Source organism: Gracilinanus agilis, chromosome 2 (genome assembly GCF_016433145.1).
Source record: "Gracilinanus agilis isolate LMUSP501 chromosome 2, AgileGrace, whole genome shotgun sequence".
In the NCBI taxonomy this organism is placed as follows: domain Eukaryota; kingdom Metazoa; phylum Chordata; class Mammalia; order Didelphimorphia; family Didelphidae; genus Gracilinanus; species Gracilinanus agilis.
The window spans coordinates 651,861,485-651,871,810 of record NC_058131.1 but is presented as its reverse complement, the minus strand read 5'-3'; the positions used below and the strand labels follow the sequence as shown (position 1 = coordinate 651,871,810).

The 10,326-nt window shown below is 42.1% G+C and overlaps 1 protein-coding gene across 3 annotated transcripts in view; it reads right to left on the bottom strand.

Annotated features, from left to right (window-relative positions):
- Positions 1-5,119: 5,119 nt before the first annotated feature.
- The window catches only part of OGDHL (oxoglutarate dehydrogenase L), a 49,759-nt gene continuing 44,552 nt past the window's right edge, over positions 5,120-10,326 (bottom strand). For all 3 annotated transcript variants that reach the window (XM_044662696.1, XM_044662699.1, XM_044662698.1), the window contains 3 exons: positions 8,058-8,221; positions 6,722-6,873; positions 5,120-5,873 (listed from right to left, as the gene is read on the bottom strand). In XM_044662696.1, the coding sequence (XP_044518631.1) occupies positions 5,750-5,873; positions 6,722-6,873; positions 8,058-8,221 (440 nt within the window). In that variant the 3' untranslated portion in view covers positions 5,120-5,749. The remainder of the gene's footprint in view (positions 5,874-6,721; positions 6,874-8,057; positions 8,222-10,326) is intronic.

The following is a 10,326-nucleotide window of genomic DNA, read 5'->3' as shown; positions in this document are numbered from 1 at the left end:
ATCTGGCCTCATACGATGCCTGGCTGTGAGACCCTGGACAAGTCACCTTACCCCAATTGCCTAGCCCTTACAACTGGCTCCAATCTAGCCATCCAGCCTTATCTCATCTTACAATGACATATTCTACTTTTTGGCAAACTAGCTTACACTATCCATCTTGTTCCTATCTTACTCTCTCCCATGTGTGTCTTTGCTTACATCATCTGTTCACACATCTCCATCTACTTGAAGCCCCTTCCCACACATTATAACCTATATCAAATTGCTTGCCATCTTAATATTGGGGTTGGGGGTGGGAGGGAAGGAGAACATTTAGAGGTCAGAAATTTTAAAAAACTGCTAAAAATTATTTTTACATGTAATTGGGAAAAAGTAAACTATTACTAAAATTGAAGTCCTTTCCTTCATGGCTTGACTCAGAAACCATTTTGTTCAAGAAACCTTTCCTGACTCCTTCAGTAAAAGGGAGCCCTCCCTTCTCCAGTGTCTCATAGCACTTTGCCTTGCTCTGTGTTTTGCCCCTCGTTCATTTAATTTTGCACCATATTTGTGCATTTTAATAAACCCCATTTTTTCCCCCTCCCTCCACAGCAGACTGTAAGGTTCTCGAAGGCCAGGATGAAGTCATTTCTATATCCTCGGCACACCATACATGCAATAGACACTTTACAAATGTTTATTGAGTTGAATTGGGAAAAATAATAACAGGACCAATGGAGAAACATTGGAGGTTACGATGCAAAAACATGAAGTTTGGGAAGGCAAATCTTTTCCCCCTTTTTTATTTAACTCAAAGAAATTTCATTGATACCTTTTGTTTTTACACCCCAGTCATTTCTGGAAGCAATCCCTTTCTCCATCTTGGATTGTAATTCTCTCTTGTAACAAAGAGTTAAGTAAAACAATGGGCGCCATTGTCCATATCTGCCAAATGTCCACCATTTTCCCCTGGTAGTCAGTCCCTTGCATCTCCGCTGAAGCAAGGAGGTAAATTTCATGATCAGTTCTCTGGGATGATTATAAATTTTTTTTTCTCTTAGAAATTACTTTTTCATGATTCCTCATTTTTTCCTTCAGCTTAACACTTAAGAAAACAATCATTGCTATCTAACATTCACATAGCACTTCAAGGTTTGCAAAGAGTTTTAGATATGTCATCTCATTTGATATTCATATTTAGCCCCATTCTAAAGATGGAGAAACTGAGTCTGGGGTTATGACTTTCCCAAGGTCCCACAGCTAGTGTGAGACAGAATTCAAATTCAACTTCCAGTTCTCTGTTCCCTTAGTTTCCTCTAATATAGAATCCCAAAAATATAAACCCATGATTTCATGAATAACATCTTTAACTCCCAAAGCCACAGTGGTAGAAAGGAGCCTTGTCTTATTACATTGGAGTTATGTCCAGGCTTTAGCCTGGAAACTTTTTTTTTTGCAGCAAATCACTGGAAATTGACTTCTACCACTCTAGAAAACATTTAGCATTGGCCCAAATATTGTGCTTGCATAATTTTATGAAATTAAGTACAATTAAGAAAGAGCTACTGATTACTGAAGGAGGCAGCAGGAACTATGTTCACCTGTATTCCTGGGGCTGATGTACAATTGAAAGGCTCAAAAAGAAAGAACATTATTATTGGGAAACAATTAAACACTAGTCCCCTGCCAACTAAATGTATTTGGAATAAACTGAGGGCTCTCTGTCTTCTGGCTGTTGTTTGCATGGGAGGAAAAGGAGGATATGAAAATAGCACTTGTCCATCTTGGCTTTCCCAGTTTTGAGGATAGAACCATCATAGGATATTTTCATTTTCACGTCAGAAGAGAAGAATTACAACAAATACCACATGCTAATTTTGATAATTTGTTAAGGTGTTGCCACTCTGACATCCAGGTTTGTGGAATTAACTCTGGCTGTGTTCAAAGTTACCCTGGAAAGCATCGCAATTGAAGGAGAAAAATAACACCATTCTTGCCATAGCACATTCATAAAAGCCACGGCAAATGGCAGAACTGACACCTTCCCCCAGCCCAATTTAGCTAATAGGATTAATACATCAACTGCTTGACACTCATTACTATGAATCATCGTGATTGAAGGCTAGAGGCAGTACCAAATTGATGGAGAAGAAAAATGCCGAAATACCAATATATTAAGCCAAGGACATCAAGCCCATTATGGCACACCGCAGACCTACCAGAGAAAAGTGACTTCTCTGAGATACTCAAGAGGATCACAAACCTAAAGCTAGAAAAGGGCCTCAGAGACCACCTAGTCCTAAAGCAGTGGTTCCCAAACTTTTTTGGCCTACCACCCCCTTTCCAGAAAAAAATATCACTTATCCCCCTGGGAATTAATTTTAAATATTAATAGCAATTAATAGGAAAGATAAATGCATCTGTGGCCATCACCGGCTCCCTGGATCGCTGCAGCACCCACCAGGGCGGGGTAGCGCCCACTTTGGGAATCGCTACCTTAGACCCTCACTTTATACAGCTGGGGAAACTGAGACCCAGGGAGGATAAGGGATTTGCCTCAAATCAGGTAGTAAGCATTAGAAAACAAATGCAGGTCCTCTGACTTCAGTCACTCTTATCTTTTCCCATTGTGCCACAATAGTTGATACACATTCCCAACTAACTTTGTTTTAGAAGACTCTTAAGCTAATTATGGTCTTTTTTCTCACCACGATTAATGTCATTTCATTGAAGTTCACTGCTGGTAATGTGACACTTGCTGCCCATTGGAAGTAGGAAGCTTTGTTCTAGTCTCATCTTTTTCCTCTATTCACCAAACCCAAGGAGTTTTCATTCAACCCAGCATTCCATCCCGTACCCATCCTCACCCCCATAGCTCAAAAAGGCATTTTCTGCAAATATGAGCTCATGAGTTTGCCTCTACAATTTGCCAAATTTAAGAGGCAATAAAAATTGGCCCAATATTCAACCCAAAGTAGGTCTCTAATTATGCATTTTTCCCAAAGGTTCAAGAATTTATAATCAAACAGGATTATCCAACTGAGATACAATTCAAGGTGTTCCAGGAATGCCAATTCTCAACTTAAATCAAGTCAGAGGGCATGCCAGCAGCTTACCCAAGTTGCCCTGTCACTCATGGCAAACAACTGGGCTTGCTTTGATTTCAAAGAGCCAGCTACCAGCTGGTAGTGCCACTAATGAAGCAAACACTTCTCCTGAGTGGGACACAGAGTAATGCTCTATTGCTAATTATGAATTCCTATTTAGTGGCAATGGCTTTAAAGCCCAGCAAATGCAACCATCAGGAAATCTACTTAGAAAGGAACGTGCTAACACTTGACTCTAAATAGATTCAGGGTTCCTAATTGATCATTGCCTTGGAGAACTTGGGCTCAGTGTTTTTGAAGCATTAGGAAGCAGTAGTGAATACACTGACAAATAGTATGATGTTTGGAGTCATTACCTTGCTGAGCCTTAAATTCCCTAATCTGTAAGATTGAGAGAGTTGGGCTAAAGGCCCCTTCCAGCTTTAAATGACAAGCTCTGCCATGCTCCTAAGGAGTCGATCTGATCTAGAGACCTCAGGGGCTATCTAGGCCAACCTCATCATCTTACAGATTAGGAAACTGAGGCTCAGGGAGGTTGTGACTTGCCCAAGGCCATAAAGGTAATAAGTGTCAGAGGTAGGATTCGAACTGAGTGACCACCATAGGTGGTCCTTTTTTTCATAATTGTAGTAATACAACTTTTATTTGGCTTCTATTATGTGCCAGGCACTCTGCTAAGCACTTTATAAATATTATCTTCCAAAGAAAGCATTGTTGGAGTCATCTTTCACATCAGTGTATTTGTGATTTTATTTTGGGGTTTTGGTTATGTATGAGTTTGCTCTTACAACAATGACCAATATGGAAGTGTGTTTTGCATGACAATTAAATTTTTAAAATTTTAAGATTTAAAAAATAATAAATATTATCTCATTTGATTCTCACAATAACACTGGGAGGTAGGTGCTTTTATTACTCCCACTTTATATAGATGAGGAAACTGGGACAGAGATTGTGACTTGCTCAGGGACACAACTAGTAAGTATCCTAAGGTGGGATTTGAACACAAGTCATCCTGATTCCAGACTCAGTGTTCTATCCACTGTATCCCCTTGTCCTATGGTATAGAGCAGTGATGGGCAAACTATGATGTGGCCCAGATACTGCCCCCTGAAATGTTCTATGAGACAGCAGGACATTATTCCTAATCTGACAAATACAATGAGTAGGATACGATACAATGAAACTTCAAAAAGAGTTACCTTAGAAACAGACTGTCAGATGAGCATTTCCTTTCTTTTGGCCCCCTCTTTATCTGGTATAGAGTATAAAGGGCTAGAACACTAGACTAAAGAGTCAGGAAGCCTTGGGTTCAAAACCTGCTTCTGACACAGACATCTAAGTCATGATTTTGATTTGAATCATCTTTCAGTGCCCCAAGCAATTCTCTAAAACTGTAAAGTTACAAAGAGTGGGAGGGATTTTTAAACTGGCAGTTCCCTTGTACAAATAAAATCATAGATCTGGAAACCTCTCAAATGTAAAGGTCAAATATATAGCGCATTAGCAAAAATAATTTTAGAAGATTTGATTTCCAGAATGGTAAGTAACTTACAACAAAGAGAAACATTCTTTCATATCATTCAGAAGTGCTCAAGTGTAGCAATTTTTGAGACTTAAAGGATTTAAAATTCCTAACTGCAGCCTGGTTTTATTTTCTCTTTGATTTCTAAAACCGTTTTTAAAGAGCACCACAATCTCTTTCTGTAACTGTCCCAGCCACCTACTAACGAGTAAAACCAACAGAAGGCAAGAAAAAAAGATGCCAATAGGTTTTAAAACATCTCACAAACCTTGGCTCTCAGAGGGAGTACACTCAAAGCTCAGAGCGTGCATTTTGTCCTTTTGAAAAATGTGCTGACAGTTTCTTGTTTGTATTCTTCCTCTACCCAATAAACATAAAACACCTACTATATGCCCAGCAGTGAAAGATGCCACAGACGCTGACTCTTTCTCCCCCTTTTTCTCCATCTCTTCCTCTCTCTCCACCTTCCCTGTTCCTCACCCAGAAAAAGAATGACAAGGGGGAAATCTGCTTTACCACTGTTTATTTCTACATGGATTGTTTTCTACTTTGGTACACACTAAATCCTGGGCACACTGATCACAGGGGTAGACAGACTTCATATTATGTGGCCCCGTAAAACAGGGCACAAAAAAACCCAATTGCTCCAACATAACTTTGCTTCACCCAGGTGTTATTGCTGAAATTGCCATTTAGAAGAACACAAAATGTTTTCTTTTAATCTACTGCTTATTCATTTAATCACATTAGGCTGCAAAGAAAGGGCAAGAGGCAGGCAGGCTGGTCTAAACCAACCAGTCATTTCCATTGGCTTCAGTAATAGATAAGATTCTAACTGAGGAGGCAAGAAGAGAACCCAAGAAGAGAGAGTTAAACCTGCAGGTAGGAGGTGGGGAGACACAAAGGTGTACTGTTAGCCCCTGAATGAAACCCCTGCCCAAGGTCCTTTTCTGCCTGCACCTGTCCGGGTCTCTCTGCCTTCCTGAGGGTCTCGACTGAAAAAGGAAAAACCAAACCCACAGGCTGGCCCACCACCCATTTCCAGTTTCCTTGGGATGGTCTCATCTTGGGAACGTGCTCTATCTCATCATCACTCGGTCATCCCAGAGGAGAGAGAGAGCAATCCTGTCCTTCAGCTCTAAAATGTCTTCCCATCAAAGGCCTCCAGGTTGAAGGCTGTGTCTAGGAATTTTTTCAATGATACCAGGTGAGCATTCTTGTTTCCCGTAGCAGGAGCAGCAGCTGGGTCTCGGCCAACATACCTGGAGGACAAGAAACCAGTAATTACCCCCAAGCAATTTCGTGGGGAGAGAAGTCTAGTGAAAGCAGCCTTCAAAGGAAATGGAGTCCAGAAAAATCTGATTATCAGTATCCTTTCTACACTAGGGTGTCAGACCTGAACATAACAGAGCAGATAGGGTCTCACCAAGAGTGTGTTGGGACCGTCCATCACCTCTTTATGGGAATAAAGGAATGAACACTACACCACTCTCACTGGGCCTGAAGATCAATTCCCTTTTTTTGGCTGTCAGACTGAACTTGTAGTCACTAAAAACTCCAGATCTTTATCAGAAGGGCTGCTGCCTGCCCATATATGTCCCCAACCTTATATTTGTGAAGTCCATCTCTTGAACTCGAGCAGATTTTACTTTTATCCCTAAGGAATTTCATCTTATGAGGTTCAGCCCTATGTTGTGGCCTGTCACAATCTTTTTTATGGATTCTGACTCCATTATCCAATATGTTAACCATCCCTCCTCTACTTGGATCACCCGCAAAGCCATGAAGTCTCCTGAATCTCTGGTCTACTGTACTTCCAACCCACTGATGTTTCCAGCTTCTATTCTTCCCATGGGGCCCCCCTCCTTCAAGATCAAGTTTTACACAGGATTCCCTGCCCCCAGCGACCTCTGCATTCTGTGCCTCCCTCTAGCACCAAGGATCAGACTCCCCATGACTTAGTCCTTGATTATAAAAGGTCAGTGTGTATCTCTCTCAACTTCCAAGTGAACTGCCAGCATGTGTGGAAACCACAAAGGCGGGTGTCCAGTCAAATCCAGCCCGCTGCCCGGCCATCACCCTTACTGCTCTGTTGCAAGAAGCACCATACCATATGGGCCGAGCCTGGCTGACTGTGAGAAACCGAGGACTGATATAGTCATAGTAGCCCATGTTCTTATGCTCTTCTTGACACCAGATGAGTTCCGCTTCTGGGTATTTCTCAACTTCCTGCTTTATGAGGTCGAAGGGGAAGGGAGAGATCTGTGGGAGAAGGGCACAATGGCCAAAGATGAAAGAAGGGTAAAAGGAAAAAAACAAAAAACTTCTTATTACCAGTAAAAAGTCAAAGTTACCAGCAAACCACCATCAGCTGTCCTTCTCTTACTACCATTCTATGTGGCCTAAACATCTCCCATTCACAACTCGGAGATTCTTACTGGCCCAAGGGGTATATTCATGGTGACCAGTCTTAGCAGCCAGGTGACACAATGGATGGGCTTTCAGTCAAGATGACCTGAGTTTAAATCTGGTCTCAGTCACTCACTAACTGTGTGACCCTGGGCAAGTCACTTAAGGAGGAATGATAAAACAGGACGAATGATAGCACTTCCCTCCCAGGGTGGTTGTGAGGATCAAATAAGATAATATTTATAAAGCACTTTGCAAACTTTAAAGTGCTTCATAAATAACTAGCTATTATTTTAATCTAACCCAACCTTCCTCATTTTACAGCTAAGGATACGGAGATGCACAGAGGGGATATGAGTTACCTAAGAACACACAGGAATTCAGTGGCAAAGCTAATATAAGAACCCAGGTTTCCCAATGGTAGTTGGGTTCAGTGGATTGGGAACCAGGTCTAGAGCTGGGACGTCCTGAATTCAAATTTGATTCAGATACTTCTCAGATGTGTGTCCCTGGACAAATCACTTAACCTCCATTGCCTAGACCAGTGAAAGGCAAACTACAGCCTGTGGGCCAGATGCAGCTCCCTGAAATGTTCTATCTGGCTGCTGCGAGACATTATTCCTAATCTGACGAATACAATGAGTAGGATACAATACAATGAAACTTTGAAAGAGTTGCCTTAGAAACGGACTGACAGATGAGCATTTCCTTTCCTTTGGCCCCCTCTTTAAAAAGTTTGCCCATCACTGGCCTAGACCATATGCTCTTCTGTCTTGGAACCAATACATAGTATTGATTTTAAGACAGAAGGTAAAGGTTTAAAAAACGAAAACTAAAAACCCAAGTTTCCCAATTTAGGACTCTTCCTATTTTCTCTAGGCTGCTTAGTGGCAGTATGACAATGTTTGGGTGTATTTTGGATGCAGAGGGGAAGGAAGGAGTGGGCTAGCTGCCTTTATGTAGTCCAAACACTAAAAAGCCACACAAGAGAGCTCTAAGACCCTTGTTAATAGAAGGATTAGCCAAGTACTGCTTACCTGTTCTACCCGAGTAATAGCTACTTGTTTGTCCAGATCCTGGTTTTTCCGTTCCTTTATAAGATCATAGTATACCTTTCCTGTGCAAAATATCAGACGCTTCACATCCTTGGGTGCCTGGGAAGCTGCCCCCTCTTCAGGAATCATCCGTCGGAAGCTGGTACCTTCAAGAAACCATCATTAATGGCCAATGTTGGTTTAAATACCAGTTGCAGAAGAGGGATAAGTCCCTGCCCCAATGACCATGGTAATAGAGTTCCCAGCAATGGCCTTAGACCCACACCAGGCTACTTCCCTCCCCTAGACATGCATCTGGTAAGCCCCAGGGTTAGGAGAGCTGCCAGATGGGGCCTCCAGAGGCAGGCCTTTGGAAACCAGACAGAGGGAAAGGGGTTGAAGGAGACGGCATATAGTAACCTAAGGGAAAGAAACACACTGAGATCCACGAAACAGAACAGTCAGTCTCATCATATTGTGGGACTGCTTTTGCTGTGCCTTCCATTTGAATCTCAAAGATTTCTTTTTTGGTTACTAATGACAAGGGTCTATTTCTCAACCCATTCTGGACCCATTTTCTTCAAACATGGCCCCCATCTTTCAAGATCCAGTTTTACAAAGGATTCCATAATAGATGCAACCCATGGTGACCTCGCTATTCTCTACCCTCCCACCGGTTAGCCCAAAGGGTTAGAACCCCACAACTTAGTCCCTGATGATATAAAGTCAACTTCTATTTCTCTCTAAACATTTCTGAGAGGCGCAGAGGTCTTGACTCCCCAGCTGGAATGGAAGCTCCCTTATAGCTGTGGCTCTGGTCTTTTATTTCTCTTGTTTATTCAACTCAGTTCAACAAGCATTTATTAATTCCAAGTACTATATGAGGGGTAAGAAGACAGAACAAAGTAGGTCTACACACTTATTACTTAGTCATTTAAACCTCTCTGAAATTCAGTTTCTTCATTTGTCAAATGGATGAGTTGAGCCAGCTAACCTCTAAGGTCTCTTCCCGCTCTGAATCTATGGCCCTATAATGACTCACAGACCCTGGCATGGACCTGTGCAAATCGGCAGATCCTCCTAGATCTTTTAGGAGAGGGGAAGTCATGATCGGCATACAGTCATACACTGTAGGTCCAGCAAAGAAGCCCTTAGTTTTACCAGAAACCTGCAAAATAACTTTTAATACATATGGAATTAGGCTTGGGGGTTAAGGTTCCAGAGTCAGCTAAGTGGTTCAGTAGATACGGAACCAAGGCCTAGGTTCAAATCCAGCCTCAGACACTTATTGGCTATGTGAAACTAAACAAGTTAAGGTTAAGTACCCCATTTGTCTAATCCTTATTGTTCTTCTGCCTTAGAAGGAATATTTAGCATTGATTCTAAGGCAGAAGGTAAAGGGAAGGAAATAAGAGTGGGAGGGAGAGAAGGAAATAAGGGAAGGAGGGAGGGAGAGGAAGTAAAGAAGGAAGGAAGGAGGGAGGGGGAAAGGGAGAGGGAGGGAGGGACAGAAGAAAGAAGGAAGGAAGGAAGGAAGGAAGGAAGGAAGGAAGGAAGGAAGGAANGAAGTTCTAGTCCCTTTTCTGGAAGTTTGTGACCTTGGCTTGGGTAGAGTTTTGTATACACCAACAATAAGTTCTTGGACCATTGGAGAAATGTTTATTTACTTTTTATGTTTTCTATTTTCAGTCTGTCGCATTGAGGAAGCAGCAAGGTACCATGGAAAGAATCCTATGTTCTAGAGTCAGAAGATTTGGATTCAAATCATGTCTTCTACTTAGTTACCCAAGTGAATTTGGGTAAGTCATTAGAGTCTCAGTTTCATTATCTGTAAGAAAAGGGAGTTGGACCAGATGACTCGTATAGTGCCTTCCAGTTATGAATCTAAACTCTAACTTCTAGACCTTCATATTTAGCCTTAGATGGCTGTGGTCTGCTTTCCTTCAAGAAGGAAAGGGACAGCTAGGTGGCTTTGGTGGACACGTCCTAGCTGTGTGACCCTGGGTAAGTCACTTAACCTCAAGCCTAACCTTTACCACTCTTCCGTCTTATAACCTATACTTAGTGCCTAGTCTAAGACAGAAGAAAGAAGGAAGGAAGGAAGGAAGGAAGGAAGGAAGGAAGGAAGGAAGGAAGGAAGGAAGGAAGGAAGGAAGGAAAGAAGGAGCTAAGGAAGAGAGGGAGGGAGGGAGGAAGGAAGAGAGGGAGGGAGGAAGGAAGGAAGGGAGGGAGGGAGGGAGGAAGGAAGAGAAAAAAAGAAAGAAAGAAAGAA